A 27,936-nucleotide genomic window follows, 5' to 3' on the forward strand; every position below is an offset into this window, starting at 1 on the left:
TTACATCCTTAGTATTTAGTACCTCCAATATTATGTAAAATTGTATTTCATGATGGTTGGAGCTCATTAATAGCTTCCTGATATTCAAAAATAGAAGAAGACTAGATCCTTGTCATGTGCTACAACTTGTTAGTAATGCACTGACCAGTATTAGTCTTATAAATCTAGCTGATAAAAGAATAAACTTTTGTAACTGGTCTTCTAAATACAGACTTTTTGAAATGTGAAATTTCTGTTGTATTCTATCCCACAAATTCAGAATTTGGTGCTTGAGGTGTGTGGAAAGGAGAAAAATAAACTGATTTGCTCATGTTCCCCCTCTGCTGACTCTCAAATATCTTTTAAGTAGAAATTAGAGAGAAGGAATAAATACAGTAAGACTGAAAAACATTCCTATCAGTTTAATGTCACTATTTGAGTCTGCATTGTGGCTGTAATTTAAATGAATATTCACATGGCAAGGGTAAGTTAGTGATTCCAGATTAGTCCCTTGCAAAATGGCACAGAGCCATAAATGGCAGGAGTGGCTGGGGCCAGTCTCTGTATTTCTAGCAGACATGCCAAGGGTTGAGGGAATTTCAATGGGACTTCTTCCCACATTAGTGTTGTGATGATTTGTCTGGCCTTTTTCCATGTGATGTCTGACTTGTGCATGTTTCCATGCAGGACAGCCAGCCCGTGTTTGGTTCTGTAGAGGTTACATTTCAAAAGATCAGGTTAAAAGATTTAAATTTCCTGGCCCAGGCATCTCACAGTTTTGTGAGCTGTATGAATGAAGTATTATTCCTAATAAATAATTAGTTGAACAAATCATTGCTGTTGGTACCGTTAACCTCAATGAGACCTGTAATTCCTCAGCATTCTCATGCAACAAACTTCCAGCTTCCAGATTTGAGTTTTACCTGTGGTGCAAGCCCCGAAAAACATGGCTTTCTAGATCCATTCTGGAATATATGGAGGAATTTTCTCTATTTTTGCTAAAGAAAGAAGATTGGGAGCTACCAAGGAGAAAACCACTGCTTTTGTATTCCTAAAGTGTACTCTCAACATTAGAAGAAAACAAAACAATTTAAATTGCAACAAATGAAAATAAAAAACCCAGGCAAACAAATTCCCAGACAGGGCCTGCAGTTATGCATACTAATATTTGTGTTGTCTTGGAACATTGGTGCTCAGTGATGCCAGTATTTTCTCTTAGGAACCTTTTTACCATAGGTGACTGATATCAGTAGTATTTTTTTTAGTAGGAATTCCCTAGAGATCTCAAAGTGGAAAAGAGTGCAAATTTCGCTTTGGTAGAGGGAAGCAAGGGTACTGGGATCTGATTTGGCTTTATATCAAGGATAATAACCCACAGCCACTGTGGTAAAAAGCAGTAGTTGCTTGTATGTGTCCTTTTTCCTTCTAACCATTCCTATTTATTGTTCAATCACAGAGGGTTTTAGAAAATGATGAAAATGCAGATGAAGTGAACGAGGAAGAAGACTTGGAAGAAGATATTCCAAAACGAAAGAACAGGCCTAGAGGACGGGTAAGTGGAAAGTTTACTGGAATGGAAAGGAAGAAAGCAAACCTCTGCTTTCTAGTGTATATTTCTTATGTGTATTATGTATGCAAAGTATTTTTCCTTGAATATATGATAGTGATAACACTATAGGTAATTTTCAGTCATATGTAATAGATTTTAATATTTTTTCAGTTTATTTTTATGAATTGCTGTGAAAAAAAAAGGACTATTTTGAGAGTAAGAATTTGGGGGAAATTTATTTTAGTATTGTACTTACAATTGTAATGTAAGCTGTAATAACTATGATGACATCCTGCTATTACAATGCTCCTTAAAAAAACATCTACTAATTACAGAAAAGCAGCAAATTCAGTCATGACAGCCAAAAAAGTATTAATAAAAGTAACTTGAACTGTGTTAATAAGTTTTGCAGCTTTCTCCAGGGTAGCATTTTGTGGCTGACGCTGGCTCTCTTGAGCCCATGGCAAATCTTCCATTTGCTTAAAAAGGGCAATATTTTATCCTTAGGGGACTCTGTGTCCCTTCTCTTACCTAAGATGTCTTCACAATTCATCAGGGTACCAGTTAAGTAATGAGGCCAACATTTTAAACTTGGAACCAACGTTTTCAATTGTGGGCCCATGACCTAGGCATCTAAATAAATGTGAACACAAGTCTCAGAAGATTTGAGCATTTTCATCTCTCTTTGGCTCCAGTGGATGCTGCAGGGGCACAGGAGCTCTAGAAGTACCTTTTGATGTGTTCATAGAAGTCAAGCAAGAAGGGCCACATTTTAGGCCAAATGAGCAGAATATAATAGCTTTTGAATAAGAGACGTGAAACCACATTGAATACTTGCAATGTACTTATGCATCAGACCCTCTCTTTTGGTTTCTTCTTTGGTTGTTGTGTTGTTTCAGTTTTCTGCTCCTCTTTATTTTGGAGCTTAAGTCCTTTAATATAAGATCAAAGCACTTTAATAATTGGATAAGTATATATTTCACCTTCCTTATTCTCAAAATCACCTGAACCAGTTTCTTTCTTTCTTTCTTTCTTAGCCAAAGACCCCCACCTGGAAAAAAATTTTCCAGAAAAATGTAAGTTTCAGAAAATTTGTATGAACCAGTAACCAAAACCAGGAGATAGAATCAATACATGCACATAAGCTTGACTGTAGCAATCAACTAATATTCCAGGCTAACAACTCTGTTCTAATAAGTTGCTTTCATGTAAACTGCACATGCTGGTCAGGGTGAGTGAAAGGGAATGAATATCTAAGAGAGATATACTGCTCAGGAGAAGGAAATTTGGTGTATTCATATGTCCCAGACCTATATAAAGTCCTGAAATTAGTGTTACATGCAAGATTTTGCTTCCTTGATCAGGAAAATGTTACAGAAGTTTTTCTCTGTTACTGTTAGGAAAGGAGTTGGAGGGTACTAGATGTCCCATTCATTTTGAAGTATACATTTATGTTTTATTTTCTGCCCTAGAACTTGCCCCCTATTAGGTACAGGAGAAGCAGGGTTGCTTGCTCTTTTCTTGGAACTAACTCCTGATCTGCTAGTGCCCTGGCTTCTTTCAGTGCAAAAAAGAGAAATTTGAATAATGCCAAATACTTCAAGCAATTTTTAGTTTTATTTGATGGCATCAATAACCAAAGCAAAATGTGGTAGAAATTAGTATTTCAAAATTAGGGCCAGGTTACCTAGCTGTTGAAAACTGATAAGCCTGAATTGCATCTGGTCACAAGTGCTTTGTCAGTTTTCTAAAGGCAGCCCTTTTCTAGCCTGAACCATTATAGGGAATTGAGGCTAAGGATTTAAAATTAGGGGACATGAATCCTGGGCAGCTCTTTGTCTCTGGGAAGAACTTGGTTAAGGTATTTTTAGAGGGCAGAAGAGGAGAAGGACATGCATAAGAAACAGGATCCTGTGGAGCGTGACCTTTGGGGATTCAGAGGAGTGAGAAGGACTAACAGCATAAATGCAGGATTAATGCAACGGAATTACTGCTCTGGACTTTCCAAATTGCACATGCCCCTTCCTTTCCCTACAGCATGATTTTATTTTTAATCCTGGACTCTCCATCTGTCCTTTTGGCTACTCTCTCTGGCTGCTTCAGGGCTGCTTCCAGGCTGCTGGGCCATGGGTCCAGGCCTCACATGTCAGGTCTTGTAGTCTTTGCTGCATCCTGTCAGGAGAATAAAGGCAGCCATGGATGACTGAATTCAACAGCCTGGAACACAGACAGCAAGTGTGGGGCATTCAGTTTAGTGCCTCTGGGGCAGCTCCTTGGTTTCCTTTCCCCTCAAGGCTAGCCCTGAAATCAAGGGAGCATAGGAAGGACACTGAAGTCTGGAGAGATAGATTTTCAGGAGATTTTTAGTGTCTTTGCTGGACAGGGGCAATGTGGTAGGAGCTGGGCAGGGTAGGTTGCAAGGAGATATGAGATGTACACAGCTGCACCTGTACAGATTGTCTGCTCATCAGCTGGATATCCCGTGGGACAAAGGCACCAAGCACATTTAGGAAACCAAGTCCCATTGAAAGTCATTGACTTGAAAAATCCCCCCCTCTGTGTTCATTGCATGAAAAAGTGTATCTGACACGTGGTCATGCCATGAATGCTATGCCCCTGCATTTCTGTAGAGGACAGTTTGAAAGGAAACAGCTGGCTGTAAGTTTAGCAAAATTCTGAGCAATAAACTTTAAATTAGTATCATATTCTGAAACGTACCTATGTAAAAATACTACCTTCTAACTCAACAGGTGTGTTCCCAGTGTATGAATAGAGTCAGAGCTACTGACTAGTGACAAATGTAAGACTTAACATCTTATTCATAGCTCTGAAAAGCCAATGTAGCTGGTGAGATAGGGAAATTAGATCCTAATCTGGGTACCAGCAGAAATATTTATAAGGGCCAATCACTTGTCTATGTGAAGACTCGCTGATGAGTTGAGGGTTGTGGACGAGCTACCATGGACTGAAATTCAGTTTGCGGCACATTTAGCAGTAGTGAGGGAAGAAAAGAACTAGCCTGGGATTGATTTCATTGCCCAGAGGGGGTTTAAAGAGCTGGCAGCCAGAGAGAAAATAGTGCAGACTAGTAGGATGATTTTATGTGATATGGTCAGTAAAGAAGCTTCCACCAAACAATTGTTGCTGAGGCCATTTCTAGGGTGAAACCACTTTTCAGTTCACCCTTACAAATCTTGCTCTGCACATGTGTGCTGGACTGCACAGAGGTCTTTGCAGAAGGCAGATTTGTCCTTGTCATACATAATAGTATTTACCCCATCCAGATAGCTGCAAATCCATGGCTTTCCTTTGGGACTGTGTTAAGAGTTCGACCTGAGCAATCCCAGGGAAATAACATGTGAAGTTTTTATAAATCCCCGTTTTGACAGACTTTGTCAGGCCAGTGTAAAACTGTTCCTTATTACTTCTCTTTAGATATCCAGTGGAACAAAATTCTAATAGTATTAGTTCTGTTCCAAGCTCATAGAAGATGGATGGAGTTTCTACAGCCCCTTTATGGCTGGGTGCGAGTATTCTCAGGATTTCTACACCTTCTTCAGCTTTACCTAACAAAGCTCTGTCCCTTCCTTATTTTCACATGCAAAGGCTAGCAGGATTTGACTCAGATGGCCTTGTCTAGAGTGACAAATATGAACAGTTTAATAAGAGGAGCAGCAGAAGCAATTCTTCCATTTATTTCCCAGAATAGAGTAGCTAGCAGAATTAATAAAGGACTATTTAGTCATCCACCTGTGATCACTTCCTCAAACAAAGATCAAGTCTAAAACTATTGTCATTTACAGATTGTACATTAGTGAACATGAAAGAATTGAAGGCCTTGGCTCAGTTCCCAGTTCCACATCACAACTCCAGTATTGGACAGATATGAGCTGTTCCTTTGTTGACATCTCAGCTGAGAAGGGTCAGGACCAAGTAGTTTTAATGCTGAATTCCAGTCTCACCCCTGGAGCTCAAGACAGAGCAGTCTGTGATGGAGAAACAAAATTTTTCAGTTTCTATATCTGCCAGTTTGGTTCATTTTAGGAACACAGAACTGCAGAGAGACCTTTCTGGGTAATTTCTGTTGTTGCAAGTAGCCACATTATCTAATCTTTTCCACTAACTGACCAAAACTGCTTTTTATAATTAGCCATGGTATCTTTGTCCCAGAAGGCCATTTCAAAACATTGCTTTTCAGCTAGAAAACAAAACATAACAACACAAACAATGGCCCTTTGAAAATACTGAAGGAAATAATTTGACCTCTCTTTTATTTGGGGCCTGTTTTCTGGCTGATTTAATGTTTGCAGATATCCTTCAACACCTGTTCATCTATTCATTCATTCATACTCAGTTCAGCAAGGTATTTGAACATCTTCAGAAATGAATGTGTGATGATACTCAACTGAATATGTGCTGGCAGTGACCGACTGCTATGGATGAACAGTTTGAGCTGTCTGTGGAGAGGTTCTCCATTGCATTACAAGGCCCATTAACATAGTGCACATCTTAGGAGATGAAGGGTCAAGACCACTTTGAGAAACCTGTATGGAAGCAGAGGATTTTAGTTTATACTGTATATCTTTCATAGGAGGGTGTGGGGCACAAGGAGACCTGAGGGGTGACGGAATAATTCTAACATTCCTCTTGTCCTTGCAGGCTCGGGGATCTGGAGGTGGCAGGAGACGGAATGATGCTGCCTCCCAGGATGATCATGACAAGCCCTATGTTTGTGACAGTAAGTAGCAACTAGACAGCTTATTCTGCTTCCAGCCTGGTCCTACCAGCTCAGTGCACTCAGGGCTTCATATATTACAGCAAAATATTCTGCTGCTCTCTGACTTGCATGTTTGCCACCTGCTGCTGATGCTCTTGGTGTTTTTGCATGAAGGAAATAAAATTAAGTTCTCGGCAAGACTCCACTTTCCTTTGCCCTTTAATAAATCATCTCTTATATTTTCTTTCTCTTTCTCTTTTTCTGGCTTCTCTGCCTTTTGTCTTCTTTTCCCCCATGTAAGTTTCACCCTCTATTTCTTTCTCTGTTTCAGATAGTTACAAACAAAAGCATAACTCAAAAATCTCCGATAAAGGTACTTCACCCTTGTTGTGTCTCTTGATATATTTGGTGATTCTCTTCCCTTCGGTCCTTTTAAAATCTCACTGGGCTAAATTCTGAAGGTCTTATCCCTCACTAGAAAGTAGACTTGTGGCATCATCAAAAGCTGAGCTCTTTTAAGAAACAAATAACATCTCAAATGCTTTGTTTTGATACATATTCCCTTTGAATACAGCCCTGCTGTTTGGCATCTTGCAGTTGGACTGCAGGTGAAGCAAGGCATTGCCTGAACAGAAAAATTATACTAGAGCCGAGCATCAACACTGAAGGAGGGTACCAGAGTCCTAGTATGAGTGAAGAGTCCAATATTTGTTACAAAATGGTTTGGGGTTTTTTTACAGTCTAGTCCTTGACGCCTTCCTTCTTCTTTTGATATTCTTTTTTGCTTCACTATGTCATTTCTGTGAAGGGCACTTATCTTCCCTGATTATTTTTGAGGCATCCCATCTTTAAGTCTTACTCTAGAATGTACATACAATTGTAATTTGTCCTACCAGGTACCTTCTAGCCTGTAAGACAATAACCTAAAAAAAGCTAATGGAAGTAGGAGAATAGCAGATCTTCACTTCTGTGATCCAAAACAGGTGGTTTTGAGGACAACTAGAACTCCCTTTTCTATTATTTTCCTATCTTGCAACGTTATAGACCTTAGAAGAATAACCCTTCCTATGTCAATCTATGGGGGTATTTTCTGCTGATTTTTGAAAACATGAGGAAATAAGGAGCATGCATGGTGAATAAGAACTATATTCCATGTGTCAAAATCATATTCTTGTCTGGTGAGACCAGGTGACTGTACGTGCCCAGAAACGGAAAGACTTGCATATGAATGGGACATGACATGTGACAAAAAAATGGTCAAGAAGGAAGAGCCCTTTAAGTTATGAAGAGTCAGAAGACTTATGCTGCAGTTAAATAGCCATCCTAGTGCACTGGAAGAACTAAAATGTGTCTTCTAAGACTTCTATGAGTGCCCAAGATGTATCTTGCTGAAATCTACAGGTTTCTTTTACTGGTACATGCATATCATTCTTTATCTTTTTTCTGGAACATCCTTCTAAATCCAAGGACACTTGTCAGTGGTAGTCATTTTGAATGTAATGACTCCTTATTGTCTGATCTTGCACTGCTTTTGGATTTTACCAAGAACCCACAACATGCATAGCTGTGATTTGCACAGAATAGATTAAACATTGAAGATATCAAAGCAGGCAGCAGAAATCCAGCCTGAAGTCAAGGATCTCATACATCGTTGTATTGATGGAATTTTGCCTTGTCTTACATTTTGGAGCATAAATTTCGTCTTTGGTTTTGGAAATATAAACTTTCCTATTTCATTTGGCTGATGCTTTTCACTTTTAGGAAACTTACAGGTGAGTCATAAGGAGTTTCAGACTCCAGACTTTGCACAGTGACTTTTCCTTTTCCATTGTAGACACCTGATAAAAGGGTTATATGACAACAGAACTCTTTTACCTGAGTTTAGAGCAGAAGGGAAGAAGAACTGTCCCAGTTGTAATGTCATCATCCTGAAGTATATCCTGCCCTTGTTAAATTTCTATACAAACATGACATACAATTAATTATGAGTAATTGGCTTATTATCCTGCTTGGGTGGATTTCTTGGGCTAATTTTTTTCTTTGAAATTACTTGATGAATATTTTTATAGATAAAACTCAATCTAATTTTGGTAGGTTAGAAATTGGTTTGCAGTACTCCTTGTGCAGATGTTTTGGGCGGATAGGTTTGTTTTACATGGAAACGTACAGGTAAAACACGGTGTATGTATTTCCTGTTTAGGAAAGCATTATTCTTTCAACCACATTATTGGTATAAATAATTAGCTTAATGGGCCAACAGTTTGCTTTTTCTGTAGTTTATTTAATTTGCCTCCTGGTTGCTTTTTCTGCAAGTATTCCGATATTTGAGTTTTGAAAATGACCATAGAGAAGAACGCATAAACACAGTTAAACCAAATTAATTTTCTTATAAAACTGCATGGGCACAAAAAATTATTTATAGTCAAAAACTACTTTGCTCTTTTATCATATTTACACATTCATATTTATGGGAAACAAGAATTTATCAATAGATTTCATCAGTTATAAAAAGGTTTTTGGAAAAAAAACTAGGCTGTGTGTCAGTAAGATGATGCAAGAGTGATGCCCAGCTGGCACGGCCCCTTGTGTTGGAAAATAAAAATGCTATCTCTGAAAAGACCTGCCTTTTTCTCTAAGAGGCATTCAGACATACACCAGTATTAAGCTTGGTCCCAACATTAAAACTGACTGGAAATGTAAATGTGGTAAAGGTTTTCAAAGCTCAAAATATTTTGTCCTCCTGTGTTTTTAGGAAGAGGTGGTTGGATGTCTGCTTTGTGGAATGAAATATTCTGAAATACTTAATCTGGTTTTATTGAGCATATACTGTAGTAGAAGTTCAGAATAAAATGTTTGACCGAAGCATCAATAAAATTACTAGGATAATCATGAAATGCATTGTTTCATCACATCACCAAGTAGAAAACTAGGTGGTCAGATTTTCAACCAGTTGCACTGGATAGTGCTGTGCCTTGAGCTCCCTTGGAATAGCTTAAATAACAACAGTGGCAGGGAAGCCTGGTGGGAGATAGGAGACTGCAAATGATAATGTAGCCAAATGGCCCAGCAGCTGTATGAAAGCAGTCACAAATGTACCTTAAGCAACTGGCTAGGAGAAGCAGCAGGTGCCTTAAAGAGAGTGGAAAGTAGGGCTTGAAAAGCAAGGCAAAGCCAAGCCTCTGATGTCAAGCAAGTATGAGGTAAACTACTTCATGATATACAGAACAGGTGATTTTTAAAGGAGGTACAGAGTGAATGAATGAATGAATGAATGCCTACATGTTTCATGAAAACTGATGTTATGTCACTGTCATATTCAGCTGGGGAACCATTATTTCTACTGAGCAGTCTTCTTAAATAGTCTTCTACTATTTTAATAGTGTTTATTATATATTACTTACTATTTTTTAAAAAGAACAACCCTCTCTGAAGTTTTATCTAGAAACTTGTATTCTGGTTTAAAAGTTGCAATCAGTTGTAGTGCTTGAGTTCCATGACTCCAAAGTCTACTCCCTTTATCCAGAGAAGTTAGTCTTTGCTGAATCTCTCCAAGTTACTAACTTTCCTGCTGCCCCTCCTCACTTATATGCTTTCATCAAGTTCCCATGGAGACATGGGACTATATACATAATTCCACCTTTTTTTTCTGTTTTACTCTACCTATGGAAGATTTCCCTTGCCCACCTCTAAAACCCTTTTACCCATATGTCCTCATCTCCTTTTAGTTTTATTCCCATATAAACTATTTTAGCATAGCAACTTATAGTTGTATCACATTTTTTTTTGTAGAACTGTACATTTTTTTGTAGAACTGAGACTGAGCTGTACATTCAGACCCATTCCTTGTGCAAAATGAGCATTGACTGAAACCTTCCTAGAATCTCTGATGGATCAGTGACTAATGCAACATTTTATGTACCCAGAGACACTGACCTTGCAGTATTTTGTAGAAGCTGATTCTTTCATCAGGAACTTAATTCTAAGGTTTCTCTAGTTACTTAACCTACATTTTCTCTGCTGAAGTCCAAGACTAGCAGTCCTTGCACTGTTCCTAAGGGAAAACAATGTCTTCTGTGTCTGTAAACAGTTACTGGGACTTCTTTCAGCTGTATTTTCTTCAGGTCTTTTACTAAGCTTATTTCACTTGGAAAAACTCCAAAAGGCCTTTTTAAAATACTAGTAGCCAGAACGAAGTTAAATGTGCTGTTCTGAGGACAAAAGCATTTTTGAAGATGAGTGGTTGATAGATTTACATGTATGTACAATTACTTTTAGAAACTGGATTTATGCAACTTGCTCTGTTATATATCCACAAGAGGCACAGGGATGGCTGACCTAACAAGTTATTTAGTAATCACCGCCTGGTATTATCCTTTATAGTGAATTCCTAAGTAGATAAGGAGTAAGATCTAGAATAAGATGCTTGTTCAGATGAACTCGACAAACAACTCTCACACCATAGCTGCTATTCTTGGCATCCATTGACTACATTATTGGTAGAAAAGACAAGATTAGATAGGTAAGGACATTTAAATTTATGTATTTTTTTAAATACAGAATAACAGACATGGAATAGAACACATGGTAAGAGGGGAACAGAGTTGACTCTGGCAGTTGAACATTTTCTACTCATGTAGGATAGTTGTTTGCACCTTTGCCCTGGCTAGCAACCCATTTATTGAAATGTGCACAGCTGTATTGTTGAGCTCTGCATGTTTTGCACTGGGGGTCAAAGTTATTGTGATTTTAATACAGCAGGTAGATTCTGGGACTTGTCCTCTGGGGGCACTGAAACAAGGACTACTGACCTCCCTATTCTACCTGCAGAAAACTCCCTATGGAATGGGTTACTAAATATCTGCTCTCATACTACAGGTGTATAGTGTGAAGTACTGATCAAAGACGGATGAATGTAATGTCCTTCTATCAGTGGAGGTCAAAAATGCACTGTTAATGTTGGAGATCTCTAGATGTGCCAGTCTGTATACAACTGTAACAGGGGAGACTATATTACCAAATCAGTGCCAAACAAGGACAGGTTTGTTGGTTGGTTTTTTTTTGAGTGAATGGTAGGACAGGAAGCCAACTTTGAGGAATAACTTCCTGCCAAAAGTTAACTCAAAATTTAGTATTTGACACAGCACAGTGAGAAGAAAGAACTGGAGGCAACAGAGAAAAGCAAAGAAAGACAATGAGGAGGCCAAAATTCAGTGACCAAAAAGAAAAAAAAAATCAGCATGTATTCCTCCAGTTTCCCGTTTCCACTAAAAACATGGATTGTTTCCTTCTGTCTCATACTGGTGACAGATTGTGCAAAATGTATGTGGAGAGCTGGCTGGAACACAGCTCACAGGCTGCCAAGGACCAAATGTGTAACTATTTCAAAATGACAGCAACACAGCCATTAGATATTTGAGGAGGAAGTCTTTTAAGTCATACATTTCAAATCCCTCTTTTAACAGGAAAATATTTTAAATTAATTTTACTCATTGAGAAGTAAAAGCAGAGTGAGAATTTGCTTATCCAAAGAATTGCAAGGTGCTACAGCCCAGAACTTAGAAGAGAGCTCTCTTTTATGAAACACTCAATGCTTGCAATTATACTGTTTCCCCCCCTGTAATGCAGTTGTGTAACATCTTCATATCGGTCTTCAAATTTGAAGGAAAGTAAGGTTCATCATAGGAGACTGTCTGGTGGCCTCATAAAAAAATCTCTCCCTCTTCCCCATTTGTGACATTTGGTCTGCACTGCTGTATTTCTGCTTACTTACCCAGCTTGTTCCTAAGGCAGCATTCACATCAGGTCACAGCAAAAATATATCCTTTGAATGCAGGAGGAATTGGAGTGGTTTACGTTCTACAAACTCCCACTGTTTTTATTGAGCTTGGCTACCTAATTAAAGATCAAGTCCACTTCCCAGTGCTGAGATTCAGGCTGAAATCTACCACATGCAAGGATGATGAGCCCATCCAGCAAGGAAAATTGAAGATAAAAAGTCAAAGCTGCTGAAAGGAAGGCCACTGGACAAAATTTATGAAAGGCACACTCTCACTTGCTATGTGTGAGCTGCATAGTGTTAAAAAGTAATCAACAGCATGCATTTCAGACTGGGAGAACCAGTTCTCACTATGCTTTTGTCAGCTCTAAGAATGAGAAAGATGTGGTGTAAGCACTGGTGGGGATGCTGGATTCAAGTCCTGCTAATGAAAAAAGATCACTGTGTGGGCAACTCAGCCCCTCTGCGGTTCTCTTTTTTCAGAACTGAAATGAGAATAGTATTTCCCACTCAGGAATGTGGAGGAAGATTAATTAATGTTTGAAAAGCCAGTCTGCAGTGGGAAGAGTTATATAAGAACTGTTTATTAATGATCACCCTTTTATAGAAACTACTTCTTAGCACAGTGATATGGTAGATTAATAAAACGTGCTCTTACCTGGAAAATAAGAGATTAGGGTGAATTCAGGAAGATTCAATCTGTTGGAGAAACCATGAAGTTCTGACTTAGCTTTCATTCTAGCAAAGTCTCACGGAAGCCAATGGTTCTTTTGCCTGACTAATATCATGACCCTTTCCTCCCTGCAAAAGTCTAATTTGTTTGAGGAACATGAAATCTCTCCAGTTTCAATTCATGGCATTGCTTCAGACTCTTTTCATGACACAAAGTGAATTTGAAGAATGGAAAAATCTAGACACCAAGAATAAAGACTGCTGGAACTGCAAATATTTGGTCCTACAAATGATCTGGTAGGACAATGTAAACCAAACTCATCTGCCACAGTTCTGATTATAAAGCCCTCCAAATCAAATTCTCACAAGGCATATCTGAGACTACTGTCACCCTTGAAGGCCACCTGGAAGTCCTCACAATGGAAAGGACTCAGCTGCAGAATTACTACTACCTCAGCTTATACTGATACTTGCTTTTTCCTGATGAGCTGATACTGTTTTGCTGAAGAAGGATGAGTCTGGAAACCCATTTGACTTCCTGTGTCATCCTTAATTCCATAGCTAAAATCCCTGCAGGACCCTGTAAGGAATGGAGTAAACACCATAGTTTTGGGACTTGCTGCAGGGAATGCAAGTTTCTTTTTGTGCATTGATCACCTGATAGTGTTCTGGAAATAATTTGACAGAAGTCTTTGAGCAGTATTGGTAATTCATAGCAATAGAATTACTTTTTTAACGTTCTTCTTCAAATGCATAAAAGTAAGTGGGATAGAGTAGGATACTTCACGAGCCAATCCAGCTTATCTAGCAGATGGTCAATCTGCTAGAAATGTAAATCTCTTTCTCCATTCTAAGAAATGCTGCAACATTTATGTAATTAGAGGAGGTTACCATTCTGAAACAATTTAAGCAGCGGGCTTTCTTTGGGTTGATGTTTACTTAAGTGTTATGCTTTTCCACTATTCAAAACATGGGGAAAGTCACACAGAACTGCAGATATCTTGTTGTTTTGACTTCTGTTCAGCATCTGTTCCACTGCTTGTCCTTTGCCCTGCAGGACCACAGAGAAAGATAAGTAGTTTCCCTCTCCAGAATGCACTGGAAGAAAACAAGGATGGCACTAGAAGAAGGGAGACTGATGTTTTGTGGAGAGTATGCATCTAACAACAGTCTAGCTCTTCAAAATGTCTGGCAATGGAGTTAGGTTTACATAGGAAAAATGAAGGAAGATGCTTCAAAGAATGGTGTGCATATCTATATGAGTATTTTATTTCTCTCAATATTCCCCCTTCCCTCCTGCATGAGGTCTCATTTCTAAATCAAGGCCATGCAAAGACTTAAAAAATCTGTGACTGAGGACAAGACATACTGCACTTCAAAGAAACTTCTGTCCTGTTATGATGACTCTGTGATCATCACCTTGCACAATGAAGAAAACTGGGATAAAATATCTAATATTCCAGATCACTCATACGTATCATGAGCTTGTTTTACATGTTTCTAATAAAGAAATGCATTTTCCTTGAGGGAGTTTTTAAATCAGTTAGAAGAGATTAAGAATGAAATATATTATTGTAATAGGCTTTTATTTAAAATTTTCTGTAATCTGTTCCAAAAGGTGGAACATCAGTTGTTTTCTGAGTAGAAGCAGAAAGGTATAAAATTTTAAGTTTTATTTATATATAAATGAATAAATGGGATGAGAGGATTTGTCATGGCTTTTTGTTGTTTTTGTTTTTTTAAATTTTTTTTAAAAATTTATCTGTGGAGTCTTTGACATTCCCAGACTCAGGTGTCTGGAGAATGGGAAGTAAGTATCTATATATGTTAAAGGATACATATTGGAGCCAACTTAAGTTTTTAGGAGTGGATGGACATTTACCCCTTGGAGATCCTTTTCAGGGGGTTATAAAAACAGGATTCTGTTCTCCCTTCTGGCACCATTTCCTTTGGCCTTCTAAGCTATGCAGGACAGACTGCTGGACATGACATTTATTCCTGTGTGAAATCCTTGAGGTTAATCAAGGTAATAAAGTGCCTGAAAATGTCTCTGGGAGTAAAAACTTGCAAGAAGAGCACTAAACTTTTTGTCTTTGTTTTCTAATCTTTTAAACTGGCAATATTTGTATTTGGTAGACAGAATAGCTGTATAAAAGAAAATGAACATTCAGAGAATGCTTTGAAAATGAAAAGTGATAAATTTTTGAGATGATAATGTGAATTAAAAACTTTATAGAAAATCAATTTATATGTAATGAATCTTAAAATGTTGCCTGCCCTTGCTGTAAGTTCCCTGTGAAAATGTAGACCTTTCATCACCCTGGGTTGCTTGATTCTGTCCGTAATATCTGTTGACTTAATCCTAAAATAAATGAAAGTTCAGAAGCAGGATTCTCTGTCACACATTATATTGTTTATTTGGATGCCGAATATGAAGTTTACCTGGGCAAATAAGTATTGATACCACGTGTTTTTTAGCAAGAAACTGTGGATTATTTCCATCTCCTTGTCTTAATTGGGAATCTGTGAATAAAGCTATTTATTAACCTTTTAGAGAAAGTCTTTAAAAAAAAATCCCAGCTGTTTCCTTTTTTCAGAGATCAGTAATGAAGAAAATAATATCCTTTCTTCTCAGTCTTGTTCCCATTGCTGTGCTTTGTGCAGCATCACCACTGGAACTGGCATTTCATTTAATTTTATGTGCAGTCTTGTTAGTAATCTTAGCAGAGAGGATTAGGGCTCTGTGATCTGCAGGGACTGAATGTGCATTTGCCTAGGCCTGTGGGAAGGACTGCTGGCAGCGTGGTGGGAAGAAAGCTTGTCTGGGGACCTGCAGCTGCAGGGCTGCCTTCTGTCACCTTCCACCAGTGCCCACTGGAAGAGTTTTGGGCAGGCACATGGAGTACATGGTGCCATTCTCAGGGGAAAAGGGAGCATTATTGGAGAGGATGCTGCTGTGGTTGTAGATCACACTGATGTTTCTATTCTGTCTCCCCCTCCCTTATATCTCCTTTCCATCTAGTCTGTGGCAAGCGTTACAAGAACAGGCCTGGGCTGAGCTACCACTATGCTCACACCCACCTTGCCAGCGAAGAGGGTGATGAAGCCCGCGAGCAGGAGACCCGCTCTTCCCCTGTCCACCGAAATGAGAACCACAAACGTGAGTAGGATTTTCCCTTTGCCTTTGAGATCTTTTCAGGGGTGTTGCCTCCATCCTGTCTTTGCCTTGGGGAGGCTTGTGTTATTGCCTGGCTCAATTGTGAGTGATTGGGACCTGGATGCTTGGAGCTAATCAGCCACAGCTCACACGGGTGCTGGCTCAGCTAGTCAGAAATTCATTTCAAACCCAGCATTATCTCTGCAGCAAGTCACTTTTCCATTACTGCTCCTGTGGGGAGGAGGTGGCAAGGAAAGGGGGGAAGAGAAGAGATGCCCAACCTGCCCATCATCAAGCAGCCTCCCAGTGGCTCTTAGTAAGGATGTCAAAGAAATACACATCCAGTAGTTTCAGGGGGCTGCCTTTATTTTGCCTTTAAATAAAAGATATTTATCAATGTCTCAGTTTTTCAGTATGAAAATAACAGCACCTTTCTCCCTTACACCTTCACCTGCTGCACAAACAGCTTACCCTCAACTTTGCCAAAACTGCTTCTTAGTTACAGTTTGGCAAAAGCTATGAAAACACATCAGTACTGATCTGCAAGGAGGAGAACTGGAACATGAAGGGAAAATGTGCCTCAATTTCCCACACTGGTACAGCGCTGAAAGAAATCTAAGTGGTCCAAATTTTTATGTGATGAATCACATATGCTCAGTGTGAGCATAAGGTCCATCACCCTATCTGACTGTCTCTTCTATCCTCCTTAGGCACAGAACAAGAAATTAAGGAGACTTAATTGTCTAATTGAGACTTGTTCTATTACTGATTTTTGCAAGTCCCTAATTCCCTGTTTCTCAGTTTTTCCAGAGTGCAGTACTGTGTGACCTTGGGATTTGCGTAGATAGCTCTGTTCACTTTCAACAAGTTCTTTTGGATCAGCATGTGATATGTGTTATTTTAGTTCAAAGTAATAAAGCAATAAAATTCTTATTGGGAAAAATATGCAGAAAAACGCTTTCTAATACCTTAAGAACTGCAAGAAATATGGAAGTAGGAAAACATTGTCTTTCTAAGCAGTATAATTGATAATTGTCCCCAGGGAGGTGTGGGAGGGGGTTTCCTTCCTCCCAAGCATCTGCTACTAGCCACTGTCTGAGCTTGAAGGACTGTTTAGTGTGATCCCATTTGGCAAGCTTTATGTTCCTGTCACTTTTATGCTCTACCTTTTAGTTATTCACATGTTTTGTAGATTCACAGCAAGAGTAATTTTGACTTCTCCAGCTGTTGATAAACTTGAGCTGTCAATGCACTAAGACTGACTACTTGGGCAGGCAGGGGAATGTCACTGTTCAGCCAGTAGCTTTTGTTTACTTAACATTTTCATCAGCTTTGGGGGCTTTTTGGTTGGTTGGTTGTTTTTTTTCCTGAGTCTGCAGTAGCCAGTAATAGTTGCATACCTAAGTGGAATATTGCAAATCTGTATTGAATTAATATTGATAATGGTCTTGTAATAGATGCCCAAAGAAAGAAGGGTAGTGTCCCATGCCCTGAATTCAGCTTGACATAGATTTGATATCAGAAGAGATTTCAGTCCTTGTGTCTCTGGGGTTAGGAAATTATGGAAGTTATCAAGAAGAGCTAGAAAACCTATGGTAAGGTTAGGAGCAGCTGACTTTGGCCCATGGTAAAAAAAGTGTGTTCTACACTATGGGAAATAGCATGAGAGCTGCTTGGGCTTGTTTTTCCCCAGAGCATGTGGCAAAGGGAAGCTGCTGTTGTGCAGATCCACAAGCAGGCAGAAATTTAGAACCTTTGGGGTAAACTTCTCTGATGCCCAGATTCCTGAGTGGAAAGAGTAACCAGCCAGGAGCCAGTGAGGTATGGGCAACAGCCGTGCAAATGTGCAGATCAGCCTTGGGGAAAGTCCCAGATGCTGGAAGGTAACTGTCCCAAATGGTTAAGCTGTCACAGCGGCTGTTTGTTCCTTTTTTGCCTGTTTGTATGTTTACAGCCTTGAGCTCAGATCTTACATCTTTGCTCTTCCACTTGGCGATATTTAATTTATGCTGCCATTTATCTTCCATGTGAATGCTAATTGTCCACATTGCTAATGTGCAGTCATTAAATGGTCCCTTTGTACAGGGGGATGGTGGGGAGCCAGAGCATCAGATCCTTCCTCTCCCCTCAGAACTGCTAGGCATGTGTTATGAATTAGATTTGACAGGTCTGCAGCATTGTAGGTCTTGAGCTTCAAGAGTCCTCTCTGCATGGGGGGTGGGGCAGGTGGGAGGGAGGGAAGGCAGAGGCATGTTAATCCAAACAGCTAATCCACAACCCACTGAACAGGAGGACCAGAGATATGATGTAGAGTAGGATCTGGTTATTTGCTGAGCAGTGTGTCAGAGATATGAGCAGCCTGATTTAGAAAAGGGAAGGCAAATCAAACCAGCCGTTTGGAATTTGTTGTGCCGTGGGAGGTGAGCACTAGGTCAGTAAAGTTCAGGCGGGCAGCTGCAGCATGAACTTCCTTCCTTTGTAGCCACATCTCCTCTACAGCTTCCGCTCCTGGCAGAACCTGCAGTAACAGCAGCCCTGGTGATGCAGGAGGGAGCAGGGCTTCTGCAGGATTCAACTATTGATGCCCTAACTGATGAAGACCTGAAAGCCTCTTGTCTTTCTGCATATTCAGTCCCCTCTATTTCATGCACATACCAATCTGAGTAGGTCAGAAAATTATCCTGAGACTGGAAAAGAGATGTAGATAGGAGGAACCTACCTAAGAGAACCATTGAGTAGGTGTGCATCGAAAACTGGGACTGGCCCAAGTCCCACATCTCACCTCCTTTGCACATCTCACTGTCCTTGACTGTGTAGAAGGTTTGTCTGTTTACATCCCTTTACATCTCTCTCTCCTTCTGTCCTTCTTTCTCACATATAGATTACCTGTTGCAACATGAAAGATAGTTCAACAGTCAACAGCCGAGCCTGTGTTCTGTTTGAGCTTTAGTGGCTTGTTTGTATGCTTTATCTAGCCCTTTGACACAAATAAATAGCCCTTGCTCAGTGTCTAGTCTTGCCTCTGCCTATACATAAATTTATTTCTCACCTCCTCTCTTTTTTTTTACCTGAGTATTGAATTGTGAAAAGGAAATTATAGAAAACCCTTTATAAAGTCAACTTCCCCTTTCCTCAACTCCACTGAAAAAATAAATGATCTGACACCATTTTCAGACTTTTTCTCTGCTGGCTTTTCCTCTACATGTTGGCACCGAGACCGTGAGATTTGTGAGCCCAGGGTGCATCCAAGCCTGCCACAAAACATCTGCTGTTTTATTCCATCTCTCTCCATGGGTACAGGCCAGCTCTGGGGGCAGCTGGTGCTCACTAATTTTGAGACACTTCTGATATAGGAATTACATTAGACTTCTATCTATTGAAATGTTTCTGTGAATGAGTGTCCTAGTATAAAATGCTCTTTCTTAATTCCTGGGAGAATAGGATAGTGTATCTACATGTAGAAAAACTTCCTCTCCTTTAAAGGAGAAGAATTTTCAGTGGCATTTTGCTGTGGGAAATGTTGATTGCAGGTGGCTGTGCAGAAACAGCAACTGAACAGGATCTTATGCCCACAAGCACTTTGGCCAATGACAATCCTAAATGAAGTACATTGTATTGAGTGCAGGTTGATCTATAGTGCAGTACATGGAGTTTAGGAGGATGCATTCCTGTGCCCTCCTGCCCCTCTCCTAGCTTAAGCATCTGCCCTGCAAAACCACCTGGGTACATTATCTCATGGCATCAGCCTGTTGTGCCCCGTTCCATCACAGATTTTATTACATGGATAAATCTCTACTGGAGAGACCAGCCAAAGTTGTTTGTGTACTCTAAGCATAATTGGATACCCGGTCTCCAGAGATAAAAAATTAATGTGCTAACCTCAGTGTGCCTCGAAGCTGTCCTCCAGCTCCCCCACACAGTCATCTTTGAAACATTTTTATTTCCATCCAGGCAGGGGGCTGGCCATGAATAAATGACGAGAGTCAGCCCCTCAGTTGGAGATCAGCTGTTTGTTCCTCTCCACAAGCAGCATCAATTTGAAAAGCTACATCAGGCCTACTTTTTCCCTGCCTCAGTGCTGATCCTTGCTGGGACCATGGTGGGAGCTACTTCTGAATGCAAGGATGCATCAATGCCCACCTTGCAACAAGATACCCTGCAGCAGGTGCTTTTCAGTGAAAATATGTACCTTACTTTGAGTTGACTTCTTAGTTGTTTAATCTGTTTGGGTTTTTTCTCTTTTCAGAATTTGTTTTCATAAGGAAAAACACTCAAAATGCTAGCAGAAACAGTAGTGATTGGAGAGTTTGAACTGTATAAAGATTTCCCTTAAATCCTGTTTGCAGCTGTAAATTCTTGAGATTTTTGTGTGTGTATTTTGCGATGCTGAGTTAAAAAATAGATAGTTGTTTAGAGTTATGGCATAGTAGAAAATCCCAAACTCGTCTTCTGTGTAGAGGGAGAGCTAATCTGCAACTCACTTTTTTCTTTGTTTTGATTGGAGTAATGGGGTGGTTGTTTTGTTAATTTGATGTTTCTTTTCTATACTGCCTGGACAGGGTCGAAAATGTTGCTCATGATGTGCAACTATCATTGAAGAGAAGCACTGAGTGCTTCTCAGTAGCTTATGGGAAAATATTTCCAATCTGACCAATTGGTTTTTGAAGAATGTGTTGCTTCAGCAGCACATCAACTCTTGATTTAGGATTGTTTCATTTATGTATTTACATTTTTTTTCTTTTTCTGCTATCTTCCTGCTTTTTCTGCCATTTTTTCCCCTACTCCATGTAGAATTTGAACCAAGTAAAATCCAAATGCTTTGACTGAATTTGAACTGAATAGGTGTTCTCTGCCTTCTCACACTCTTCCAGTGAATCATTTCCAGATAAAAGCCTACAAGATGTTTCAGGGACCCAATTCATGGCACTGGCCATTCTCCCCTGAATACTGAGGGATGCTGCTAGATGGGACTGTATATTGGGCTCTACAATCCCTTCTTGAGGTGGGATACATTCCCTTAGGCAATGGGAATGATGTGTTTCAGTGGCCAGGTGCCAAGTCTCTAGAGAGGTACCCCTTGAAGTCAGGAATTCTTTATGTTAAGATGTCAGACTCTTTCTTCTCTCTTCCTGCTCTGTGTCTCCTACTGTTTATCACCATAAAAGCACTAGACAGTTATAATGTTTTACTCCTTGCAGTGGGCTTTTGGCTGATGCTCTAGGTGTTCCTGCAGAAGAGTCTATAAGGTCAGTGCACAGAAATTCTATGAAATGCTGCCTTAAGGTGGAGGAACACTGATTCCCTAAATCTATTGAATCCAATCAGTTGATGCAGTATTTTCCTAGTTGTACCTTCCAGCTACCTAGCTCACCTTCCAGCTCTTTCCACACTGATTCCTGTAAAAGAGATGATCAAATGATCTTCCTTTCCCCACATTTAGAGGCTTCCTCTGACTTTTACAGATGTACCTCCTTCTCCTAGCCCTTCTTGTAGTGCTCCTTGGCTGCGCTTCAATTTGAGCAGGGGCTGTAGGAGAGGCAAACCTTTCAGCTAAAAGCTGTGCAAAAGCAACAGCTTCTTCTATCTCCACACTACCAGCTAACTCAAAAAAGTAGATAAAATCCAGTTTCTACAGGGACCTGGCAATACTTTGGGTGGGTGGTTTGCAGCACCTCTCAGTAGCATATCCTGCTTCTCCGGCTGCCAGCAAAGGGCATGCCCATCCCGTGCGGGGGAGTGCAGCGTGGGGAGCCGGAGCTAGTGGAGGCCATGGGGCTGTGCAGGCTGATTAGCAAGACTCTGGGAACAGAACACCAGCCGTTTCCCAGCGTTACACCCAAGTTCCAAGTGTGTTTAGTAGAAAACAGCACTGCATTGACACAGATGTGTCGCCTCCAGCCTGCTGCAGGGCCCTGTATCAAGCACCCCAACACTTCCCGGTTTTGGGCCAGCCAACATGCTTATCTCTGGTGCTAACAACAAAGTGACTGGCCATTTCCTCTCATTCAGTTTGATTTACACTTCTTCCTGGAAACCTGCAATGAAAAACCCATGCATTTAATTCACGGTGAGGAGTCCCCAGAAATGGCCGTGCACATCCCTGCCTGCCTGTGTACGTGTGAGTGCACTTCAGCTGTGCGCCGCCTGTTCCTCACCACACCAGCAGCTGTGTTCTTTTATTATTCCTTCCCAGGGCAGGGTCTAGCCTTGAGCACAGAAGCAGCTCCCCAGTCCATTTTCTGCCCCATCACTGTTCACTGCACCCAGCAATGACGGGGACAGAAGGGGGTGCATGCCCGGCCGGCTATCTCCCTCCTCTTCCATCAAAGAAAGCCACAGAACGGGCACTGATTTTCTTTTGCCTTCTCCTTAAAGCCATGTTTTCATTTAATCATCACAGTGTAATTTCTCTCGTGAGCCTGCCGCCCCTGCACAGAGCCATTCCCAGCAGCAAGCAGAGGGGCTGTGCTGCGATTCCTTACACTGGAGAGCTGAGGCAGGCAGGTGGCAAGGCCAGGCTGCCAGCCAGGCCCACGGTCACCATGGAGACGGGCCAGTCCTGCCAGCCAGAAGTGCTGGCAGCCAGGGGAGCCAGGACGGGCACATGGACACATAGGCTGGGATTATCTGTCACCGAGGCCTCCAAGGGGCTTGACGACCTCAGGCACAGGCTCTTGGCTGGCGTTCTCCTGCTCAGGCAGCCAGATATTGGACTTGCCTTTTGCCAGGGAGAAAAAGGGAGGAGCTGGAAAGGAGAACTGGCCCCATCTCAGACAAAGAGTCTTGTAAATTAAACAAAAAACCCCAACAAACAAAACCCCAATGAGAAAAGCAAATCCACCCCTTTCCCTCCATCGTGAAGTGCACTGGCTTGACACAGGCCTACATGCAGGGTCCTGCAGTCTCTACTGTGCTCTGAAGATCCTTGTTAAAAACAGAGTAAATGACCTGATTCAAAGCCTTTTGAATTGAATTGAAAACCTCCAGTGGGCTTTATTGGTTTTGGACCAAACCCAGAAGAAACAGGTAAGAGCTGGACAAAATGTGCTAGGAAAAATCCCTTTGTGAATGTGTATATCTCTGACGGTAGCCAATTCACTGCAATCATTGAAATAAATTATGCACAGCTCCACACCCAGCAGCGAGGCATGCACTCCATGCATTCTCCATCTCCTTCCCAGTAATGTGGATATGACAAAAAACAGGGATAAAATGCTGCCAAATCTAGATGCATATCTTAAATTATGGTTCAGTAATGTGCTGTATTACCTACAGGCTGAAGAAGTATGTGTGACATACATACTTCTTATTTTTTTTACCCTGGAACAGAAAACAAGTTTTTCTTTTAAGCACTGGTTCCACCTCCCAAGTTTTTGAAGACTGTGATCCAAATCATCAAAATAATTTCACTTAGAAATCAGAAAAATGGATAGATACAAGGTTCTATTTGTTTGGGGGTTTGTCTGTATATATTTAAGGGTCACATTTTGAAGAAAAACTATTTAAAATATCTTTTCTGTTTAAAAAACAGAGACAACGATTCCTGCTTCTGAACTTGCCTTCCATCCAAGATATTTTCTGCAGCCCTGAGAAACAGAAAACTCCTAATCTCTAAAAATTAGGGATTTTTATTGAGTCATGTGGCTCCAGGAGATGATGTAGAAAATAAAATTCCTTATTTCTTGATGTTTCATTATAAGCACCTTGCTTTTATTATTAAACTGAAACTATGCAGAAGATAGCTTACAGGGTTTTTGGTTTCTTGGGAGGGATGAAGGGAAACTAGAATTCTGTTTAGTGCCTCTGCCTTCAAAATTAGGAATGTGCAGAAGTTATTTTATATATTTAACTCAGTCAACTTGCTTAGTTTTCAGATTTTGTCTACAGAACAAGGTTACTGTGTGATATACTACATAATTTATGTAATTTACTGAACTTACTTTGCCTACTGTGAATGATGATACCATATTTTAAGAAGTTCTTTATTCTGCTCAGCTTGTTATAGCTTGAAATTAACTTGATTAGGCTAAGAAGAAAAAAAAAGTTTCAGAATAAGAGCATACCAAATTTATTTGGAAATACTGACTTTATTTTCACTCTGCATCCTGTCTTCATGTGAATCACCTTTCAGGTTCAGGGAAGCTATTATTTGAACTGTGCACATCTTTCCACGTCTCTCCTTAATTAATTTTTAAAGTATTTAAAAAAATTGTATACTCAATTTTGGGGAAGATGTTGATGAATCCTGAAAACAACCCTAAGCTGAAATGGCCAGAGGCACTGATTTAAATGTACCTCCTATGAGCAAACTCTAGCTCAGGCAGTACTCAAAACTCCTCAGAGCTTTTGATCTGTTGTTGCAGTTTGCAATGTAAAAGAAAATCAGAAGAGTTTTGAGTAAGACAGGACAAGGCCATGGCTGGTTTTCAAACCTTTGCTTTAAAACAGTTTCTAATTATGGGTGAGTTGTTTTTTTTTTTTACTGAATCCTTAGAGGGAGTCACCATGATCTAAATGAGTCAACTTTCTGCTAGGGTTCTTGCCAGCTGAGCTGTTTGGCTTAAACTTGCACCTTCTACTTGTGGATTACCTTATGCAAAAAAGTGAATACCTAGTTAATTACTATGTCTCAGATGAAAAGCAGCAACATAACTCCCTAGGAAATTAATTGGTTTTTCTTATGAATCCATTCCCATAGTTACTTTTGTAAGTAGTTTTATTGATTTAGGTGTGAGATTAGGGTCCAGCTTTTCCTGCATGATACCCTATTCATGAAGACTGCACATTAAATCTTGCCATTTTTCCTTTGTTTCCTAATTTCTTCATCATTTGTTAATGACAGTAAAATAGAACTAGAAACTCTGAGGATATATGCAAAAAAAAGTTCCTTTGAAAGTAAGAACGCTGCTTACTGTCATCTGAAAATCTCTTTATTCTCAAACCTTCTGTGATTTAGCCTGTGACTTAATTCACTATATGGTTCTGATGAAGAAAATAAGCTTAAGTCATGTTTGGTTCTAGGTTTTGCACCTGTTAGAGCAAAAAAAAACCCAAACCAAAACATTGAAGAGAATAACATTGCCTGGCTTGTTTGTCTCTAGATACATATCCTTTAAGATATCATTGATGTAACTTCAGGAATTTCGCCTCTGTCTATGACTTTTCAGGCCTGATATCTCTATCACACTCTAGTGAGCCAGGTTAGTAAGTGAGCACACAGACATTCACATTAAAAATTAAATAAACTGGAAGAAAACAAGGATGAAAAGAAAGGGGGAAAATGGAAAAGAAAGGAAAGAGAAGAAAGAAGAAGAGAAGAGTGATCAAACCCTATGTTTATTCCCCTGACAATGGTCTGGGAGAATCCCTTTATAACACTCAACAAATAACCTCCACCTCTCCCACACACTGCAGATGAATTGATCAGTGTATGCATTTCTGAGTTCCCCTGATGCATTTCTAGTTTGACAGTCAGTAGATCTTATGGTCATAATCCATGCTGAAAAAATTTAAGTCAGTATATGGAGAGTGTTAAATACACAATTATGAGCACTGTTAGAAGTGGAGCTCTTTCCTAAGTCTTCTGGCTGGCACCCTGACTGCTTGTTTTTATTTGTGGCCTCACCACAGAATTTTTGCGTGTTTGAGAATAAGCCAGTTTACCACTCTGCCTCCAGCTTTCAGCTTTAAAATGCAATGCAACCTCACCATGAGACTTAATTAGGGTCCAGAACACTTTTGTTAGATTCAATGGCAAGAGAGGCTTTTGACCTCACTGAGGGTTAGTAATATGATCTTAATATCTGTAAGGCACTTTAAGACACTTGGATAAAAGGTAAAATAATGTAATAAGGAACAACAACAAAAGAAGTCACTGAATTCTGAGTTTGCTGAGTTTGCATTGCACGTGACCTGTCTGTAGATGCAGAATAATATAAAGAGGTAATTACTTAACTTTTTCAAAAAGGGGCTGCAGTGGGAAATATAAATGCTAGGGAGGTCTGCTTTTTATACACAAAATATGTACCAGCAGCAACTTTATGATCATTTTGTTACAGCTCTTAAAATGAGCCGGTGTGCTAGACTTCCACCTGGTTCCTGTTCTTTTTTTTGCTTATCTTGCATGAATGTATTAAATACCTTCTTGGAACAGACAAAATGCTAATTTAACACTGGGAGCTTCTCTCTTTTTTTGAGAGAGTTGGAGATCTGTCAACCAGGATCATTTCAGAGCAATGACTCCATTGTTTAGTAAATACTGTTTAGTATATACAGTCAGGATCTCCATGACCATGGAGGAAGACAGTGATGTATTTGCAGCCTTATGGGTTTTAATTTTCTTCTAAGATTTACTTTACCTGGAATCTTTCACTTACCAATCTCTAAAAGTTCAGCTGATCAACATCTGTAAATAAATGAATAACTAGATGCACCCAAACCAGAAAAGCAGATTGAACTTGGAGGAAATTTTAAGTGTATGTCTTGGACTGCTACCAGAAGCCCTTTAGAATGTCATTGTTCTTTGGGGGAAATTTGAATGTGGACAAAAAGACCATTAATAAAGGCTGTCGAAACATCTGTTAAAAATCTGCAAGTTACAAAATATGCATTAAAAAGATAATTAAATAGAGATGATACAGATTAAAGTTCTTCATTTTCTCTTTTGTATAATTCTTCAGGCAGTAGGCCTAGGCCAGGTATATCTACTGGTATATAACTACATTTTTTTATGTTCAAAGAGAAGAAACAAAGACCAACCATTACCTCCACTCCCTTCCCCAGTTCATAATTAGAGTGTACAAGAAGATGTTTTCCCTCTCTGGAGAGCAGAGGAGGGAAATGGCAGTTGTGAGCAAGAAAAGGACATTTCTGTTCTGCTCAACTAAGAGGAATTAAGAAGACCTCTACCCTTCTCTTCTTCCGAAGGGATCTGCCTCCTTCTCTGCTTAAGATCAGTGTGTGTCTGCTCCTTTCCAAGTATTCCTAGCTGGAAAATAATAATATAATCTTGCTCATTTTTTCTTGGCTGAAAAAATTTTTAACTGCTGGTTTAGATGTCTGCACCAGGCTCACTCGACACCTGTGCTGGGTGCTGGGGTAGTGTTGAACCCTTCCTGCTCATCCCAAGGGACATGACTGCTGCAGGGGACTTAAGTCTTGGGTGAAACATCCCCAAAAGGCTTTACCTGTGAATATTCAGGAGCTTTTGAACCAACCTTCTGACCAAGGACACCCTGCTACTTAGAGATTTTTTTCCCCTAAAAAGCTACTTGAAATAGAACCAGTAAGGGAAACCTATCCCTTACATCTTCCCACTGTTTTTTGAGTTTTGGAGACTGTCTTTTTCCCTTTATGAATTTGTATTTTGTGGGATTATGATGATGATTGCTGCCTGAAAAACCAAGTTTGGTTTACTGACAACATAGGTCTTATCCTGTGTTAGGGATTGCCTCTATACCTGTATGTGTTACAAGTCCCTGAACTGTAGAGGCATATCTGGAAGCATGTCCTTGAGAGGGAGCATCCTGGCTGGGATTAGAAAGGAAACAGTGAAGGCCAGTTCAGGCAAACCCTGGGTATACTTAAAATGGAGGTGGCTTATGCAGTTTACTTTTTGTTCTGATTGACAATGTTTTGGGAAGACTGTGGCCTGCAAACTCACTGAGCTAAGTGAAGCAAGAAAAGGACATATCAAGGATAAGGGGCAAATGTGCAAGTGAATTCTCTTTTAGTAAATCTGATTTCTAACCCAACTACAGCCCAGAAAGGACCAGATGGGGTCATCATTCCCAATAACTACTGTGACTTCTGCCTCGGAGGCTCCAATATGAACAAAAAAAGTGGCCGGCCTGAGGAACTTGTATCATGCTCAGACTGTGGGCGCTCTGGTAGGTGACTCCTTCTTGCATCTTTCTTGTACAAAGGCATTTGTGTGATTTGGTTTTTGCACCTTCTGAAGATTTTGAAGAAAGGCAGCATATTTGGAAAGGGATAGAGGATGGAATCTTACCTCTGCTCTGTGTTTGTGGGAAAGGATGACTGAAAAATTTTATTTTATAAACCCCATTGTTGGATTCACATATTTA

General features: G+C 40.0%; 1 protein-coding gene across 7 annotated transcripts in view; it reads left to right on the plus strand.

Annotated features, from left to right (window-relative positions):
* DPF3 (double PHD fingers 3) overlaps nt 1-27,936 on the plus strand; it is a 167,768-nt gene that overhangs the window by 97,985 nt on the left and 41,847 nt on the right. For 5 of the 7 annotated variants that reach the window (XR_001331443.2, XM_014252104.2, XM_014252102.2 and 2 more), the window contains exons 5-9: nt 1,436-1,531; nt 2,566-2,604; nt 6,188-6,266; nt 15,716-15,853; nt 27,610-27,738. Coding sequence is in view for 6 of the 7 variants with exons in the window: in XM_014252104.2 (XP_014107579.2) it covers nt 1,436-1,531; nt 2,566-2,604; nt 6,188-6,266; nt 15,716-15,853; nt 27,610-27,738 (481 nt within the window). In the remaining variant the exon portion in view is untranslated. The remainder of the gene's footprint in view (nt 1-1,435; nt 1,532-2,565; nt 2,605-6,187; nt 6,267-15,715; nt 15,854-27,609; nt 27,739-27,936) is intronic. The other 2 variants (XM_014252105.2, XM_014252107.2) reach the window with 1 other exon arrangement.

The sequence above is a fragment of the Pseudopodoces humilis genome, chromosome 7, assembly GCF_049639895.1.
Source record: "Pseudopodoces humilis isolate 2021_Gansu_Grassland_sample_001 chromosome 7, ASM4963989v1, whole genome shotgun sequence".
In the NCBI taxonomy this organism is placed as follows: domain Eukaryota; kingdom Metazoa; phylum Chordata; class Aves; order Passeriformes; family Paridae; genus Pseudopodoces; species Pseudopodoces humilis.